The 19,473-nt window shown below is 37.8% G+C and overlaps 2 protein-coding genes across 2 annotated transcripts; one reads left to right on the forward strand and one right to left on the reverse strand.

Moving 5' to 3' along the window:
- Window positions 1-428: 428 nt before the first annotated feature.
- Window positions 429-7,262, reverse strand: LOC116264878 (peptide deformylase 1B, chloroplastic). The gene is made up of 7 exons (XM_031645320.2): window positions 6,975-7,262; window positions 6,027-6,165; window positions 4,528-4,720; window positions 3,289-3,399; window positions 1,878-1,940; window positions 1,154-1,287; window positions 429-721 (listed from the first exon to the last, which is right to left on the reverse strand). Exons 1-6 carry the CDS (start codon window positions 7,201-7,203, stop codon window positions 1,192-1,194), a joined length of 831 nt encoding a protein of 276 aa, XP_031501180.1. The 5' UTR covers window positions 7,204-7,262; the 3' UTR covers window positions 429-721; window positions 1,154-1,191.
- Window positions 7,263-11,233: 3,971 nt separating this feature from the next.
- Window positions 11,234-18,920, forward strand: LOC116264695 (25.3 kDa vesicle transport protein). The gene is made up of 6 exons (XM_031645042.2): window positions 11,234-11,394; window positions 14,327-14,603; window positions 16,102-16,262; window positions 16,348-16,494; window positions 17,601-17,677; window positions 18,457-18,920. Exons 2-6 carry the CDS (start codon window positions 14,416-14,418, stop codon window positions 18,538-18,540), a joined length of 657 nt encoding a protein of 218 aa, XP_031500902.1. The 5' UTR covers window positions 11,234-11,394; window positions 14,327-14,415; the 3' UTR covers window positions 18,541-18,920.
- Window positions 18,921-19,473: the final 553 nt, after the last annotated feature.

Here is a 19,473-nt window from a genome sequence, read left to right on the forward strand (position 1 = left end):
ACTAAAGTGTTTTAGAAAGTGACTGTCATCGAGGGCTTAACCTACAAAAGGCAAATGACCAATTCACTGAAGTGGAGGACTACTAACAATTCAGAGTTTGAAACTATGCGCCATGAAACAGAAGTAACGTGGAAGCACAAAGGATCTCTTAGTATAAACAAAATTAAAATTGAAGAGAGAGGGTTTTTTAATCCAAATATGAAACAGAAGAAGATCTGTAAGGTTTCATTCGAGAGTTTTTCGCCAGGTGGGCATCACAAAAAAGGCTACTGCTTCAGAGATTGCTCTCCCACAATTCAAGTCCGTCCGTCCTGAACTTCTGACTGCTGGTGCTCTGTGTCACATCATTTTGTTAAGCTGCAAATTACAAACTCAAATTCTAGCCACTTGCAGAAACTTGAGAAAACAGAGACGAGAACTAGAAGGCCTGACACAAAAGATAGAATTGAACAATCTTTCTTGTAACATATATGCAATTCTTTCTAGCACGAAGTTGCCCCTTGTTCATGTTAAGCACCAACAGACACAACAGGTGCAAGCTATCCTAGCAACTTATCATGCCTGAATATTTTCAAAAGTGGGTGGCTAACAGGCTACAAGTAAAGCCCTATAGCAAAAAATCTGCTCCTGGATAAAAGAGAATTGTGGGGCAGTTGCCAAATCAGCAATCTTAGCACTTATGAATGGCAAGCACCTTCATCTTGGGTGGAGTGTTGTTTACCTGCACATATATTCACATAGATTTCTCAGCAACAGAAAATTGCCAAATCATCGTTATTCAGAACAGAAAATAGCAATGCCATTAACGACTCTTCAAGAAAAAAGCCAAACCCTAATTCTAAACATGAAGAAGCAGCTTCTACGACAATCCCATGGAGAATTTTATATCTACTGAAAGCCCAAGTGATCGGCCTTCAAGATGCACAAGAAGTCTTATTCCACACCATCCATAAAAGTCACAATTGGAACTTCTTTCAACCATACGCTCATCTACTGAAACCAACTCCCAACCACTTATAAACAACCAACATATTTCATAGTATGAAACATGACCATATCACCTATCTAGTGGCTTAATTCATGTTCTAATTGTTCCCACCTTGAAAGAAAAGCTTGAATAAGAATGAAGTAATTGAGTTTGTCCAGAACTCACATGAATATCATAAACAGGGAAATCATGTAGTTGCACAATCATGAAAAACCAGCAGCAACCTTTATTCCTTTAACATTCTCAATCATCTCAGGGCTTGGCAAACCCGTTGTACTTTCATATTTCTTCTCCAGATCCTGACAAGCATAAAATTAGATATGTTAGGAGAAGTAGGTCAAAGGGTAAAACATGAATTATATCCACATCACTAACTCCAGATCTTTAAGAAATTTTTGGACCGTTCTTTAACTCTGCAATTTTCAGACATGAAAGGCCATTCCACATTTCTTTCAAGTTTCGACTGTTAAGCTTAGAGCACACTCGGTATTGTTCATTTCCTGCAACTATCATTTTCACTGTTGAACATTCAGAACCGAATAAATGAACTCCTAAGAGATATAGAGGAGTTAACCAATAAAATATTTCTTACATCCTATCAAAATTAACCCATTTTCACCATAACAAACCACTTACTAGGTGAAAAAAAATCATGAAAACTGCCAGATGGAAGTGAAACCTTTCAAAACTCAAGAAACAACTTTTGTTAAAGAAACTACAAATTTATGAATGTCAAGTATTCAGATAGCAGAAATTTGAGAAAAGTCAGCTTAAGCAGCCTTTGCATCTATAACAATTAGCACAGGAAACTGCAAGTAAACACGAATGCTAAAATCAGATGTGAAGCAATAAAGTGAAGCCATAGGATAGAAACTCTATAAAGTCTGACCTGCAATGACTGTCGAATACTGTCAAGCACTTCCTGGCTCATTCTTTCAAAAAAAAGAATTCCCTAAAAATGAAACGACCGGAATCAGATAAACTAAGTAGGAGTGCTGGTAAAGGTGCTAGATACATTACATCAACTCTCCATGTGTCAGCACACCATTGGTACCAAGGCTATGTGCATTGGAAAAGTAAACTGAGGCATACATCTGTTAACCTGATGCTACATGGACAGGGTTGCCTACTCAGCACCTGTTCTGCTAATGGGGACCATGTGTTGCAATCATGATATTTTCCAAAGAAAGCTGGAAAGATCATTTACATGTAATGTATGAAATGGGATGTAGCATCAATCAGTGAAAAGAAATGTGAAGCAACTGATGCGATTGAAATATGGCATTAGCAGCATTAGTATTTAGTAGATATACACTATACAACATCAAAATATATGCCATAGGTAGTTGACATCTTAAAGTGTTAAGCCATCACTGTACACATGAATGCAACATAAATACCAATATCAGAGTCCGGAACTATGCATGTTGCAGGAGAGCCTCTCAACCAACGAGAAAATGGCACCACTCTATGCTACCGAGCACTTAAGATGGACAGCTGAGATGGATGTGAACCCGTCAAAAGTTTCATAGTTCTCACCTGGAAGAGGTCCTCACATAAAATGGAGCTGTATTTACAATGAAGTCTATTGTCGCTGTAGAGAAGACATCGGTGGCATGGCAATATCTAATATCTACATATGGATGTTCTAGCTCTTAGACTTGTGAACAGCATCACATGACAAACAAGGGCAACTGCCTGATGCAGTCAAGTAACATAGTGCAAAATTTACAGTTATTTGATATATTGACTGGCACATGCAAGCTTGCCCCCAAATGGATTATTCTGTACTTCAGTCGCCCATTGTAATTTAACAGCTTCAGATGTGCCATTAATGATGTCATGAAAAGCCATTTGTCATGTTCAACTCTACAAGCCACTACAAAGGTCTAATCCCTGATACTTTCTCTTCTTTCTTTTGAGGAAGAAAAACTTGTTTTTTATGTCAAGGAATCAGCTAAAAATTTGTTTCTTTAATTGAAGACCAAAATCTAGCAAATTATGAAGACCTCAGTTTTCTCAGTTCCTGCAAGCAGTATGGTTCAGAGCTAGCTACAAGCCTTGCAGGCAAAAGGCAAGTCAGCCTAACCCAAGTTTTGGAAACTCAAACGCTAACAGCTTAAAAAGAACATGAAAACGTATGTCCCACGATAAATTATTCATTCAATCTTCTGAAAGTATCAATGTTTAACATGTATGGAGAAAACAAATAGCACAATGAGCTTGCTTGCTTGCAGTTTGAATATGTGATTATTCTAACTGGAAAAAGAACAAAAGCAAAACAACCGTAGAAGTGGAACCTGCAAATGGTCAAACTCATGTTGGAATATCCTTGCTGGAAGTCCTTTTAAACTAATTGAAAATTTGGCACCAGTTATGTCCTGAGCATCAACTTTTATTGCAGCTGGCCTCTGCATGATTGGAAAATGATGAATAACACCACATAAATTGATTACTCACCTGAATAGAGCATAAGCACCAAACAAGATACACAAGAATGACATCCTAACCAGTTGTAAATGCATGACTAAGAAACTGTAGCCTCTAAAACAGTAATACTTACTTTACCAGAACATTACATGCACTAAACAATAAAACTCTAGGAGACTTTGTCCATTAGAAATGAGTGGCAAAAGAATACACAATTGTAGAAAACGATAGAGAACATATGCAACAAGTGATTGCAAATTTTATGTTGAACTAAAACTTGTTTCCTTTCCGAAGCTCATAGAAAAAAGGGATTCTTTACTAAAGGTACAAAAGGAAAAATGGAAAAAAACGAGGGAGGCCCAAAAATTAGGACAGTTAGCTTAAAGAAGACATACATCCAAAAGACAGAAGGGAAAATGGAATCTACATTATTCCAAAGCCAAAACTTTCATGTAGTTACATTTAATGATCTGACCTCCCTGAAGGCATTCAGTTTCCTGCACTGCAGGAAGTCAGGAACTGATCTTTTGACTGATTGAAGATGCCACAACCAGAGAACCTTGGTTTAAGGCAAGTAACCTTGTGAACTCGCAGAGAAACATCCAAAAATGTTGTGCATCACTCAGCTTCCTCAAACAAAAGATGTACTTTCATTTATGGAAAGAGAACCAGAAAAATCTATCAAGGCCATGAGATAACGCATCCTTTTGCACAGTTAGTTTGCTCCATGACACACAAGATCACAATAAAATCTAACAGGTTCTTGAACGTCCAACATAGTTGACTACAAAACCACTGCTGGCTACTGCTTGTGTGGTGCTTTCATCAAGTAATCCATCAAAGTCAAAAGCTATTTTTTACAGTTAGACAAAAAAGGCCAAAAGTGACCTTTGTCCTTTTTCTCACGCTAGTGAATGCATTAAAAAAGGGTGGCGAAAGACTGAAAGCTTACCAAGCAACACGAAAATATATAAGGGATACACGGACATTTTGCACCAATTGTTAAGAGTCCTAGTGTTAAGCATGCTTGAAAGTGAGCATCTTTAGCCAACAAGTGAAACTTCTATCATTTAGCAACTCAAAATTATATGATGGGTATTTAGTTGCACCTCGACATCTGCATAAATTCCAGGGAAAGATAGGCAACCCTCATTGAAAGGAACTATCTTCTTTGAATATTTGTAAACTCTAGGGTTGATAAGGACAAGCTCCTCCCCAACACCCCGCTCACCAGCAGGATTGAACACCATAAGTTGGATATTGAGGCCTACTTGGGGCGCTGATAACCCAATCCCGTCAGTCCTAAAAACAGAAAAACAGGACAGCAGGTAGTGAACTCAACTTGAGATGGTGCCATACCTAAGTTGGAGCAGATAACAGAGTCCACACTGAAGTAGCATTGAAAAAAAACAAAAGCTGAAGCAACTGCACTCAAGGCTGATCATGAAAGTTCAAATTTTCAGAATTTGCATCATAAAAAGATAAAAACCTAATAACTTTTTTTTTCTAGTATCCAAATTTATTTAAGATAATGCCACAAATTTTAGTTAAGAACAGCACCATTGACAGTCAAATTTTCAATAAAAGACAATCCATCTCCTCTATTTCTAAGAAAAGCATATTGCACAAATGAATCGTTTATCTTACACCATTTTATAGTAGAAGCAGAATAATTTGACCAGGATTTCGGGTTTTGTTGGATGAACATAAGCTAACTACAGCATCACCACCTGTCAAAGTAATGTAAGGACATGGATATGATATAGACAAGATACACATATGCATATTGCACTGAAATTCAGACACAAAATATTAAATATGTCTATACAGATATTCACTAGATAAATGGTTAATTGTGCATACAACTTTGTTATTACAAACATGATCCATTTTCATTATAATTGCATGTAAAAACTATACTATAATTTAAACACAGCAAGAAATTTAAGAAACATATTAACTATGATGAAAGATTAGTAAATTCTCACATCATTTGACATACATGCCACCCACCAATGCACATCATTAGATCACATAGAGGAAACTTCAAGGCATGACCTTACATAATATATCCACATTAGAGAGCCAATCACTTTATAGGGAACTCTGTTCTCCAATATACTTAAGAAAATTATTACAAGTCAGTAATTTCATTTATTTAAGAGTCAAATTCCTAAGCAAGCGAAGAGTTTCTTTCACCCATCATTATTAAACAGCATGAGAAAACAGAAGAAAATTTTCTCACTATTTTCTGCACATTTGAGCTATTTACAAACGGCTACTTTGTGCTGTAAAATACCGTGAGCACTGAACATTCATATTAATAACAGAAAAGGCTGAACCAACAAAAGACATGAGTTCCCTACAAGAACCCCAGGAGGCACAATAAGAGAAATCTAAGGAATTTTCTCCCTATTATGCATATGTTTGCAAATAGGTAGACAAAAAATTTCCTAGAAACTAGGAAGAGTTCATCGTCAAGGACTCCATTCATCCATTATGAATAGTCGCCAAACACACAACAAAACTAATTATTGCACAAGAATGAGAAACAAAGGCAGAAACTAGGTGTAAAACTATGGCCTTGAGTAAGAAAAGTGAAACTTACTTGTACATGATATCAAACATCTCATCAACCAGCTTTTTCAGATTATCATCAAATGTATTAATGCGTTTGTTAGCCTTTCTTAGTAATGGATCCGGATACTCAACAATCTTGAGGGGTGATTCAAACTGCAAATCGGCAGCTGCACACACAATTGCGAGAAAAAGGGGGAAGTTCAACATTAGCGGTACATAACTTTGCCCCATCAAACCAATAACTTGGACTCGAATAAGCCATGACAAAAAATCAATTTTGACACACACGCGCACATACACACACACATGTATCACATTAAATGAAAACTGAACTTTTTAGCAGACTAATGAAATCAAAATGTCCATCCAACCAATCAAAGTTGATGACTATCAGGATAGTCCAGCAGCACAATGCTTACTGACTGCCTCGTATTGCTGACCACACATGAAATAAAAATCCGGAACTCTTGCGGGTTCTACGTGATAAGGAAGAAATCACGAATAGGCAACATGATAAGAAGACAATTTCTAAGAATGAAAATGACCGACATAATTTCAAATAACAACCGGAAAACATATGATTAGTTATTGCCCATAGATTTTCCTTCGGTGTATTGCTGACTTGGCAATTAAGACCACTAAATCACCTGCTTTTGCAAAAGGAGATTGCCCAAAACAAAAAAAAGACATTTGCATGAATCCATACGTTGAACGGCCTCGGCTCATCCCCAGTGACTAACATTTCAGTACGCGAATAGTGCAACCCATCGGCCCAAAAGCAGGCAATACAATTACACACAAAAACGAAAAGAGAAAGAAACAATTTAAAATGTAAGTAGGGGCACACCCAACTTCACGGAGCCCTGCAAATCCATGGAATTCCAACGCTACCCAGACGGCAATATATCATGTAGCAATAAAAAAAGAGCAGCAAATCAAGAAAAGCAAATCTTTGGCGCAGAGATAAGAGGCTTACGTGATGCAATTGGCTCTTCCTTGGAGGAGAAACTCTGTCTAGCTAGAGCGAGAGCAAGAACGACTCTGGGAGGTGAGGCCTTAGATAGGCAGGAGGACGTTAATGGTCGCATGCTGCTGAAATGATGAAGAGTGCTGAATCCTCTGCAGAACTTGCCAGTCCCCGAGACAAAGAGGGGCTTTAAGGCATAATACAAAGGTCTGCTCAGTACGCACCCCGTGTAAGCCATCCTCCTGTGGGGAGAAAGGGCGAGAGCCTCCACCCGTCTTTTTCTTGCATTTTCCCCTGGTTCGCAAATTAATATGCGACCAGATTTTATCCTAATTTTTTAGAAGTCCCTCAAATTTCTGAATTTGTCAAATACAGGAGAGATTCTAATTCACGACCTTTAAGTGGTTGCTTACCTAATGTCCTCTAATTTCTTTTCCGAAATTTAAGCTGAAGAGTAGATCAATGTAATAAAATGTGGTTAACACTCCCATTAAGAAAAAAGCGGACACATAACTTTCTAACTTCAATTCTCTTGTCAGCCGAGAAGCCTTGCGGTCAGTAATCTGTCATGTTCTCTTATCCTTTATTTTTGCTTGATTTGATAAGAAAAATACAATCGGGATCGAGTGCCATGCCACCAATTTGAAGGCATAAACTCTTCAACTCCCCAGTTGGACTGGAGAACTCATTGGTGACGGGATGATTTATTTACTTAGTATTGCAAGAGTTATTTAATTTCACACACATTCTGCATATATAGATTGTGACATCTAGAATATCTGTTTCAAATATGGCAAATGATAAGCATGAAATTTCTCAATATTTATTCATGAATCCGCATTGTCGATGCAATGACACAAATTTGAACAATGATAGTCTTCTATGGCTTCGTTTTGGTTTCATTAAGGCGTTCCTAGTTGTGATATGTTGTTTTTGTTTACTGGTGAGTAGGGACTTCTTATTCGTTTTTTTGCTCTAAGATGTAGATTACATATTTACATGGCACTGGAGGAGTTAATGTAGCGTGGCTTCAAAGCTGAAGTGGAGTGCCGGAAAATTCTCGTTTCTCAAGTCCCTTTCTATCAACAAGCAGTGGGCATGTCCTTGTTTGCCGATGATGGCCTCATCCTTAGCAAGGGGCAAGGGCTTCCCTGTAAGGTAGCGTTTGATGATTTAAGATCCTCTTATCTCTTTCTCCCCTGTTCTCCTGTGCACCGACCGATAACCACCCTTCGTCCGTCGCGGTCGCCGTCGGTCTCTCTCTCTCTCTCACGTCTCGACCGTTTCTGGCCTGAAATCCTCGATGGCGAGGGTCGAGGGTTTCAGGCTTCAAACTCTCTGGCCTTCTCACTCTCTCTCTAGTATCGACTGCGTCGCCCTCTCCCTCTTATATCTCTCTTTGGTGTCGACTGCACTCGCCCTCCCTCTCTATCTCTCTCTGTGCGGTTGTCTGCGGTTGGTTCCCGCCAACCGGTGTCGGATCTCAAAACCAACCATGGATTTTCCCCCTATCGAAGATTTGAAATCAATCCGACGTTTTGCTGAAACCATGGTTTCACATTGAAATCCAACCTCGTTCTGATATCCACGGCTAGCATGCACGCCCCAACTATCTCCAACATCAAATCATTTTTGCAAGAGATAGAGAATATAGCTGGTATGAAGAAGATTGACAAGAATAAGTCGGTTATGGCAAGCACTAACATCCCAAATGACAAGAGATAGATTGGCCGGTATTCTTAAATGGCAAGTGGGCTTCCTTCCTTCCTTCCTCCTATTTGGGCATCCTTCTTTCCACGCCAGCTTACAGAGGAATTCTGCAGCCCCATTATTGCCAAGGTGGAGAGGAAGTTTCGCAGCAGGAGGGTGAATCTCCTTTCATATGGGGGTAGATCAAGTTTGCCTATTAAAATTCAATTTGCTTCTCTTTTCCTTCACTAGCTGCTTGCATTTTAACTCCCCAAAGAATCATAAAGAAATTAGAGTTCATAATGATTAGATTTCTGTAGGCAGAAGATCAAAGGGGTAGCAAAAAAATTCTCTTCATGTCTTGGAAGAATCTATGCAGACCTCATCTAGAGGAATCTCTAGTTAACTAGAATTTAGCCCTTTCTGCTAGCAAAGTTTGTTGTAATATATTATGAATCACAATTCATTGGCAAGGGACTGGACTGTTAGAAGATATTTAAGATCAGATCGTAGTCTTTTGTTGATCAAATCTCCATGGAATAGTCTTGGCCAGGGATGGAGCATGGTCAGAGATTCAGAGACACGGTGGGACAGGGAGTCGGTGTCGAGCATTCCGTAAAATATTGGCTTAGCAGATGGAACGAGTCTGAGCTGATCAAAATCTTATGATGCAGCAGGTTTTATGTGGACTTCAAGCTCAGCCTAGCGGAAGCTCAACATTTATGTGGAAGTAATCGTATACCTCGGTCAACCAGAAGCTTTAAGGACACAGAAGGCAAGGCAAGGCACCCGAGATGAGGTCTCCAGCAGAAAATTTTACTTCTCTAAGTTGTTCATAAATTGAAAATCTTGCAATGCAAGGTTCAAGAAGAAATAATGAGGTTGACGGTCAAGTGCTTGGTAAAGAAAGTACCAATTTTGCAAGTTCCATCGTTCTTTGGGTGACAACACCAAAAATTTAGTTTTGTCTTCAAAGATCTCATCTGGGGATATATATTGATAAGAATATGTTCATCAACAAGGAAGCCGCCAACATAAGTTAAGAATCTAACTGCTAAGGCATCGAAGAAAACTAGTTATTCAGGATAAGCTTTCCTGGTTGTGCACAATACCTTATTGTTTAAGCACTTGTAATGTTTCATACCATGAGGGTGTTTGGTGATTAGAAAAATATGTGTTCTTGAAACGCATATTCCTCTAAAATATTTGGAGAATTCAATATTTTTGTTTCATGAATCACGGTATGATTATATCTAATGTTTGATTAATGAATATTTTATAAACAATATAGCTAATTACATCATGTTTTCTAGAATAACGACATAGAGTTCTTGGATTACGTGTTGTAAGAACACAATGTAAGAAGTCCACTTTCGTTGAAGTTGACGACACTTTGGCCTTCTCAAAATTGATAGTAAATTCAGCTGGGAGTTGACGGATCAACTCCTGCCAGAATGAGAGTAAAATCAGGCCAAGTAAGTAGGGCTGAGCATCATAAACGTATACACTATGATACTTCAAAAAAGCAATGTGATATAGAAAACCTTGATCGTCCATGAAAGAAGAGCCAACAGAAATGACGGCCAGGTAATTGTCCGAAACTCCCGCCAAGTGCGAACATCTCCTCAATCAATCGAGAGGTTGAAGATTAGCTTCTTCACATGATTATGAAGCATAAGCCAGTTAGTTAGTTAGTGTTTGATTCTTACAAAATCAATAAAGCAATTGTTCTCAAGAAGGTCGACATAACCAATGAGGTGGAAGTTGTTAGGATCTGCCTTTCATCAACAGTTTGTGTTGCAAGAGAGGATCATTGTTGAAGCACGACTGAAACAATAACTTGATGTATTGAAAGCAAATCCTATACTTAAAAAAAAAAAAAAGAGAACTGATAAAATGGGAATGCATAACAAAATTTGTAGACAAAAAATCTTCTAAATACAAGAACAAACCACAAAAACAAAATAAGAAGAACAAAATATTCAAGACAACAACACAATAATACAAAATAAAAAGGGTAAAGAGAGTGGATAGACGAAGCGATAGAATCACCAAGCAACAAAAAAAGGATGGTACCGTAGCTGAATAGCATGCAAGGCGTGTCACATAATCTAACGATGAGAAGGTGTTCCTGAAGGCTCTGTTGTTGCGCTCATCTCAAATGCGCTACCAAGAGAATTAAGAACCACAACCTTTATACAACCCCAAACATCAATGGTAGGTCTTCTCGGCTCATCCATAAAATCAATCAAGTAAATAAGTGCCACTCTATGTCCCGTATGAAAAAAAAATCATTTTTATTTTCATGCACAAACAAAGGTGAAAAGATTTCTCGTATTGAAAAGCAGTTGCCTTAGTTTTTTATAGGATCAAATGAAATAATTCTGAACACAATACAAAAGAACTTTAACTACTTGCTTTCATGACCAACATGACTTACCCGGTGCCACATATCAACGCGTCAAATGTTGCGTAGGAAAATTGGCAAGACGAAGAAAAGGACGAGTACAATATAAGAGTACGGTGTTTTAATGTTCCTGACATACATGCATATATGTGTGTGTGTGTGTGTGAAAAAGGAGAAATATGTAGCAGCGAGACGGGTCTCCTGGATAAATTACCCGTGCGGAAAACCATTTGACCAAACTCCGGCTTCCTCTCTCTCTCTCCTCTAGGCTAACGCCTGTCCCCGACGCCGGCGACGAGGAGGATCTCCAGCCAAGGCCTCAGCCGGTTTCAGGTCTCTCTCCCTTCCTCCCTCTTCCTCTCTCTCTTTCTCAGTGATGCCGTTGAGCCTGGACGTTGATCCATTGACTAGTGATTCCATTTTGGATAATGCCTGGCAGAGAAGGATAGCCCTTAGAATTAGACGAACAGCTAAATCTTAGACGTAGTTAGGCGTCTTCGCTTTCGGGAATTCTGATTTTTTCTAGATTCAGATATGCGGTGTTTGCTCTGTCAGAGAGGGATAGCCCCTTAGGATTAGACGAACAGCTACATCTTAGACGTAGTTAGGCATCATCGCTTTTGGGAATTCTGATTTTTCTAGATTCAGATATGCGGTGCTTGATCTGTCGACTGTCAGAAACGGATTCTGTAGGAATATTTATACGGCGACTCGTCCTTTTCTGTTGGTTCGTGGCCGCAATTTTTTAGGTTATCTTATCGATGGCGACCCACTTGTTCTTAAGGTTTCATGATGTTGGTTTCAGGTCTTCCATCTGTATCTTTTTGTTCGCCCATCTGTTCAAATTTGCAGCATGTTTGTACTTGCCGTGTTGAGTTGATTTTTTTTTATGTTAATTGATTACTGCGCTTAGATTCCTGAGATTTAGTTGGTATTTTGCAGCGGTAGTGCCTATTCCCTTTCCAAACTATATTGCCTCTTTCTTGTGGAATTATTTCGGTAGGTCAGATGTCTCCTAATTCGACAATTTAGCCTGGGGACTCACCTTAGCGTGCCCCTTTATTCTAATGAGTTGATGGCGGCCATTGATCTTTTTCTTGCAACTGTAATGACCAGTTGATCGGGTCATTCTAGTGAAACACCAAATTACTTTTTTTTTTTCTTTGTTCTTTTTACTCTTTGTTTTGGAGAATCAAGAGTTAAGACTTGATTGCAGAATCTTGGTTCAGGGGCATGAGGCGTTTCTGTGATTCCATCAAATGGATCGCCTGGATTTGTCTGCTTTAGCGTGTTCAGTTTTCTGGAATTGAATGTCAATTCCGTGTGACTCAACATCTTTACGATGTAACAATGGGGATCACAATCATGACTTTTGATTACGGTTTCTTGGTTCAGCCGTGTGCAGCATTCCTTTTAATACCATCAAAAGATTTGGATGGATTTATGTGGGTTAGGGTGTCCAGTTTCTGGAATTGAGGTCAATTCCATGAGACTCAACATTTCTATTTGGACAAAAGAAACGGGGTCCTGACCTCTATGCTGTCATATGACTTGGTACTCTTTTGTTCTGTTTTTTCAGAACGATGGGTTACATGTTTTTCCTAATACACAAAATTGGATAATTTTCAGTTATACGGCTTCCAGAAGCGTGGATAATGTTATTTTTGCTTAACCTTTTACGTGCAATGGTTGTTTATGTAGGATTTGATTTTTAATTATGCAAAATTTCTGTTGCATTACCATGCAAGTTTTATATTTAGGACTATTATACAACTTTGTCAAGGTTTAAAACATTAAATTTGCATCAAGTTCACTGATGAAAAATTTTCCATTTCATATTTCCGATGATTGGTGATTTTGTTAAAATAGTGTAAAAAAAAATGACGTTGGGATATGGTATCCTGCTGTGGTATATTTTTTTACATAATGGGAATTGGTAAAAGAAAATGTTCATGTTCTGATGATGGACAAGACTGAGTAGGAATTGGTGGTTCTCCACAAAAGGAAAGAGAAAGACAATGATTTTTTTTCTTTGGTTTCTTCTTAATTCTTCATTTACATTCAAAATTAATTTGATGACATCGTGTGAAAGTCTGTTTTTACTTTCATGATAACGTATTATTTGAAACTATATGAAAAGTTTTTCCAATAAATATTTTATGGCATCATTTCAGTTTTCAGATCCTCGGATCTTAGATTTTACATCAGTCCCCTAAAAACAAGTGTGTTTGATGAGCTTTTGGAAAAGTTCAGATCTTCTTTAATGGAGGTTGGTCACGCCCTCTTTCTCTCCTGTCCAACCATCTGAGAGTCACCAGCCAGCGTATGAGCTTTCGCTGGAGGCAGGGTCTCTCTCTCTCTCTCTCTCTTTCTTCTTGGTTTTAGGTTTGGGAGAACCCTCAGCCATGGCCAAGGGTTTCTCTCTCGGACAGCATCTTGCTTTTAGGTTTGGAAGAACCCTCGGCCATGGTCAAAGGTTTCTCTCTTGAGTATGAGAAAACCTCTGCTAGGGCTGATAGTTTTGGTCATTGAAGAGAAACTCTCTCTCTCTCTCTTTCTCTCTCCCTCTCTTGCTTGTTCTCTCTATCTCGATCTCTATCTGTGTATGTGTGCACAGGAGGGGCCACTCCCACCAGCTATAGTTGCTTCCCATGAAAAAATTCCACGCATCACAGATCCACGCATGAGATTGGACCCCCCACCCCTCTCTAATCTCAAAACCATGGATTTCGCCTCTTTTAAAGATTTTAAATCGGTGGTTTCAAGATATGATGTTTGATAAAAACATGGATTTATAGGCAGATCCGATCTTAAATCTGAGGCCATCAAATGCAATCTAAGTGAAATTCTATTTGAGTCACGGTATTTTGAATTTTTTGAACTTGGTGAAAGGTACCGTACAGTAATGTGCTAATATGCTGTCAATTGTAATTTATGTTTCTGAACATAAATTTCAAATTAAGCTTGTTACACTCTTTATTTATCTTAGCTTTTTTTTCATTCTAGTGATATTATTACATGGTTACATTGATAAAGTATGAGTTTCAAATGATAGTTGCAACATCCTGCATGCCAAATACTAATGGGGTATATATTTGCCGTAGCTATTTATAGGAGAATAAGGTTCTGTAAGAGGAGGAAAGTTAATGAGTTAAAAGTTCAACTATAATTTGAATAGTCTTTCTTATTTTCTAAGTATTGTTTCTAATTTGGTCTTTGAGTTACATTTGTTGCTTATTTGTTTTTCATTGGATTGCTTTTGCAGAATTTCTTTCTTATATCAACTCTGGAGGCATCTGTTCCATTAGTTCCTTTTGGGTGCCAAGAGTCAAGAATCAAGACTGCAAAGTAAAGATGGTCAAATTAACAATGTTGGCTCGTGTTACCGATGGTTTACCATTGGCTGAGGGATTGGATGATGGTCGCGATGTGAATAATGTGGAACTTTATAAGCAGCAGGCAAAGTCTTTGTTCAAGAATCTGTCAAATAGCCAGCATGATCCTTCACGGATGTCCATTGAGACTGGTCCCTATGTTTTCCAGTATCCTTTTGTTTCTTTACTTTTCTTCATGAATATTTTCCAATCTTTTTTCACTGTGCTTTTCTGTCAATGATAGTTTGAAAATATTGTGATGTTATCACAAAAAAGTTACTCTAAATGAGAAATTATGAAAATGTTGTGATATTTTCAAATGTGACAAAAAATAGTCTTGCTTTTATGTTCTTTATTGCGTTTGCGCTGATGTTCTTTTTGACGTTTTTCAAAGGAAAAGCTTATTATCATACAAGGCCTATTTTGTTACTCAGTTTTGTTGCTCAAGATAGTCAGCTTGGTTACTTGAGCAGATTGAGCTCTGGCCAGGGCTGGGCTGAGTTCAGACCTATAAATGTTTCAGTAGAGTAGAGCGCGATGTTCTAAAGTGTATAACATAACCTATATCAGTTGGGTTAATAGATACGTGGTATATCATAAATTTATTTTTTAATTTAAAAAGAAAAATAGTGAAAATATCCGAAAAAATCGAGAAAAATATCTTCTCTATGAAACATGTCATACAACAATATATGCTTAATATTCATCAATTTAAGTATATAAACAAAGTATAATCTAATGTCATAAGATACAACACACCAAGGAATAAGATTAAAGTGTTATACATCACAAGATGAAATTGTTCGATGCAAATAACAAATGAAAACATCATCATGATCATACATCAACTTCATCTTCATTTTTGTTGTCATTTGTATCATCTTCTTCAAGTTGAATATCCTAGTAGAAATATTCAGACTATCTTTCAAACGGGCGATTTCTCCTTCAAATTGACAATTCTCCCTCAAATCGACAATTTCTTCTTGAAACTGATAAAAACTTCAGCTCCTTCAACTCCTAAAAATGTTTAAACATGAGTGGAAGAAAGGGTTTTGAAATCAAATAGAAAAAAGGGGCTCAGAGCATGTTAATATTGTACCATAGGGTGTGGGGCATATTGGCCCCATATTGTACAATACAATTACAGGGTATGTGTCATACTATTATACACCACCTTTTAAGATACTGGTGGTATATGATATCATATTTCTTAGGAGATAGATACATGTCTTATGATATGGCTTCATATCGTATGATACTTATGACGCTGCTATGACATCTCACGCTTGGAATTGGCATGGTTCAGTTGAATCCTTGTTCCGTTTATATTTCTTTTATATCTTGTCCAGGTCTGGCCCTGTCTACTTTCAGGCCCTCCGCCCAAATACCATCCCTTGGGTCTTGAAATAGATCTACTGGTTTGACCCTTTGACATCTCTGATTGTCAAATTCCAATTTATTGTAAACTTTATTCATTATAGTTTGTGATTTATACTTTTATAGTTTGTACCAAAAGCTAGTGTAGATGTTCTGGATATGATTATGTCAAAACTCTTCAGCTTTTGACCAATTTTGTGTGTCTGTTCGTTCGTTCAGTTTGCTACTGTAAGGGAGAGATCTTATTTCATCATCAATATTGGCTGTTTAACTTGACCGTATTCTGCAGCTATATAATTGAGGGTCGTGTTTGCTATCTGACAATGTGTGATCGTTCTTATCCAAAGAAGCTTGCTTTTCAATACCTTGAAGACCTCAAAAACGAATTTGAGAAAGTTAATGGCAGTCAGATAGAAACTGCTGCCAGACCATATGCTTTTATTAAATTTGGTATGTCATATACACTGCTGCTTCAGGTTTAAGCATTCTTTGTTCATGCTTCCAGCTTAACATTGTTTCTTCCTTTATTTATAAGATGCATTCATTCAAAAGACAAGGAAACTGTACTTGGACACCCGTACTCAGCGGAACCTTGCAAAGTTGAACGATGAGCTGTATGAAGTGCACCAGATAATGACTCGCAATGTCCAAGAAGTTCTTGGGGTTGGAGAGAAGCTAGATCGTATGTTCTCTCTTTTCTTTTGAACTTGTGTTTGGTCAGTCATGATGATAGTGGATGCAGGAGAATGGAAATCAGGAGCTATTTATATAAATATTCTGCATAATTGCTATTGGAATATCGCAGCATGTGCATGTGAGCATGCATAATACCTTTTCTAGCCTCAGAAATCAAAATCTAAATTATATAAGGTTTGTTGATTAATGTCATAACCTCTTGGAAAATGTTGGTACTCGGTATAAAAGTTTGTAGTACTTTGTATCGAGTAACAAGAAAAAATAGGTTGTATATCCGAAATACTTGTTGCACAAAAATGTGAAGAAACTTGGAAAAGGTTCTGCACAACACAAAGTTACAATCCAAATAATGAGAAAAAGAGTTCGGGTAATACTCGTTAAGAAAACTTAGAAAAAGTGTAAAATTAAAAGTCATAATTCATACATGAGAAAGGACATCAATGTTCTATATCTAAGTTTTACCTGCTAAGTGTTTTTTTTTTTCAGTTAAATTCCTATTGTGTCGCAATTTACATTATTGGTTCCGGTTACCATTCAAACCGGTGTGTCAATTATACTCTTCATAAAGTCATTAAACTGCCTTCGTGGTGATAAATTAAAACCAGTGGATTGCCTCCAACTCTTTCAGCGAGTATAACTGGGGAGTCCAAGTTTCTGGTCAGCTTGTTGTGCTGCCACCCATGCACATTGCATATAGAGGTTTTCTTGCCCTTGTTCTTTTAACCAAATGTTGATGAGAGGAATAGGAATGTATAACCTTCAAGAACTGGAATATTATCGTAAATAGCTCTTAGGGTATATTTCATTTCTAGTCCTATACTAGAAATTCTCTTTGTAGTGTTTATCTATGAGAAAAATACTGGTTTTGCTGGCTTTTTTCTGCTTGGAGAGAATTGGAGCTTGGAGTATCTCTTTTACGTGCAGAAATCATGCTATTAAGAACTTAGCGTTGACCAGCATTTTGTGTCTTCTCAAATGCATTTGTTCTCTCTGTTCTCAGAAAAGGATGATTTTATCCTAGTTTTCTATGACCCTCTTTGTTTCTCTCTTCGTGATTTATTGGAATCACCTTCAGTGGCTTTATTTTTGCAGAGGTCAGCCAGATGTCCAGCAGATTGACATCTGAATCTCGTATTTATGCTGAAAAGGCCAAAGACTTGAATCGGCAGGTTAGATAAATTCATTGTTCTATCTTATAATTAGGTGGATATTGCTTGCAGACATCTGTTATTTGAAAATAGCGTGCTTGTATGTCTTGTAAGTTACCAACTATTTTGGCGCTATGGCCCCTTTCTCTCTTTTTCCTCTCTTGCTTTCCTTTTTTTTTTTTTCCTTTTTTGGGGCTTTTAAGGGCCAACTTCATTCTTGTTTATGTGACAAGGAACTTTATCTGCTGTTTGTTTTCTTCTTCTTTTTTGTCATTCCTAGTCTAGGAAATTGTTGTTCACTTGCACCCTCATAGGAAAGACAGGACCCTTACTCAGAGTCTTGTCACATTGATGATAAGCATGCAGTATGATAGCTGGTCTTGAACTGGTTCCCTGAAGTACAGCATCATCATCATCATTCTCTATGTCATGCTTGGGTTATGAGCTGCTGGAGCCTGTTCATTGAAACTTAGTGGAACTTCCTGGACGTGCTAATGTCAAAATGGAATAGAGCAGCTTAGTGGTTAACGCTACGTCCTGTCCCAACCCACCAACACACCCCACAGTCATAGAGAAGAAAATAGCAGAGTTGATGCATCCGTTAAAATTTAGGCACTCACGGGGTCTTGGGCATCACACCACGAAGTTATATTTAAATTAAATGTACAGTTTCTTCTTCTATGTTTGTCTATTGATCCTGTTCACTGAATACATGAGGGCTCTGGCTTCTGCAGCTGAATTAGCACAAAAATTTAACCTTAGTCAAGTTTCTGTATCTGACTTGCTACCTATTACTGCAGGCTTTGATCCGCAAGTGGGCTCCTGTTGCTGTTGTGCTAGGAGTAGTCTTCTTTCTTCTTTGGGTGCGGAACAAATTATGGTGATGATAATCTTGGACAAATCCCGATCTGGACAGCCGGATGTTCATGGGCGCTGCTGGGTTTTCAACAAAGAGCAAGGGCACTAAATGCTTGCATAAAATACGATTGGGTGAGACCTGCCTGTTTCTGAGGTGATTGTTTGCCGAAAGCCTTTGCAGCCGGCTCAACTATGAGACCATGAAAGTTTTTGTAGACCTATATTTTTCCATGATGGAAATCCATGTCATCTTTTACCTAGGCTAGACATGACTTACACGAGTCGATTCATGAGCGTTCTTTTCCTATGGATGTTGCCTTCAATCTGTGATTATATTTTCTTCGCAAAAGACTCGTTTGGTTCTTCATTGTTAATATCGATATGAAAATGCTGCATTTCCTGCTCCTATCGACCATGAATTCAAAGTGTTCAGCAATATGATAAGTTTATCTTCATTTTATGATGCGGTTGGCCAAAGCCTTCTTGGCTTAGATTTCATTATCCAGTGTCTGTTGCTTTATGTTTGACAGATCTGTCTTTGCTAATTTGAACCAAAAACTGCAGGTTAGAGGATACCTATGTCTGAATTGAACCACGGTTAAGACGAGCGAATTTATGGACCTCCTCTTTGTTATATTTCAAAATCTTAAATGTTTTCTACGCTTTTGCCTTTATACAACTAATGGGATTTTTTCTAAGCGCTAGTAAACATGAGCATATGGTAACAAATGGCTTTAGGATGTGAGGTGAAGTGGCATTTGACCAAGCCCTCATAGTTCACTTACCAAAGACACCTATATGCCTCGTGGAATTTGAACACGTGAAGAAGAGTTGGATGTTAGTATATCTGATTTGAACTAGAAATTTAATCAAATCGTTTTGAAAAAATTAAATAGAAAAAAAAAAAATGTCTACTTAAAAAATTAGATCTGATTAAAATTTAAGAGATGACATTTGAT

Source organism: Nymphaea colorata, chromosome 11 (assembly GCF_008831285.2).
Source record: "Nymphaea colorata isolate Beijing-Zhang1983 chromosome 11, ASM883128v2, whole genome shotgun sequence".
Taxonomy (NCBI): domain Eukaryota; kingdom Viridiplantae; phylum Streptophyta; class Magnoliopsida; order Nymphaeales; family Nymphaeaceae; genus Nymphaea; species Nymphaea colorata.

What these genes read in the sequence shown, in the direction of transcription:
- LOC116264878 (XM_031645320.2), bottom strand. Translation starts at nt 7,203, where the DNA reads ATGGCTTACACGGGGTGCGTACTGAGCAGACCTTTGTATTATGCCTTA. An exon ending in GAATTTATGCAGATGTCGAG is followed by an intron (nt 3,400 to 4,527) that starts GTGCAACTAAAT and finishes CCAATCATGCAG; the next exon opens with AGGCCAGCTGCAATAAAAGT. An exon ending in GTATTCGACAGTCATTGCAG is followed by an intron (nt 1,288 to 1,877) that starts GTCAGACTTTAT and finishes TATGCTTGTCAG; the next exon opens with GATCTGGAGAAGAAATATGA.
- LOC116264695 (XM_031645042.2), top strand. Translation starts at nt 14,416, where the DNA reads ATGGTCAAATTAACAATGTTGGCTCGTGTTACCGATGGTTTACCATTG. An exon ending in ATATGCTTTTATTAAATTTG is followed by an intron (nt 16,263 to 16,347) that starts GTATGTCATATA and finishes TTTATTTATAAG; the next exon opens with ATGCATTCATTCAAAAGACA. An exon ending in CCAAAGACTTGAATCGGCAG is followed by an intron (nt 17,678 to 18,456) that starts GTTAGATAAATT and finishes CTATTACTGCAG; the next exon opens with GCTTTGATCCGCAAGTGGGC.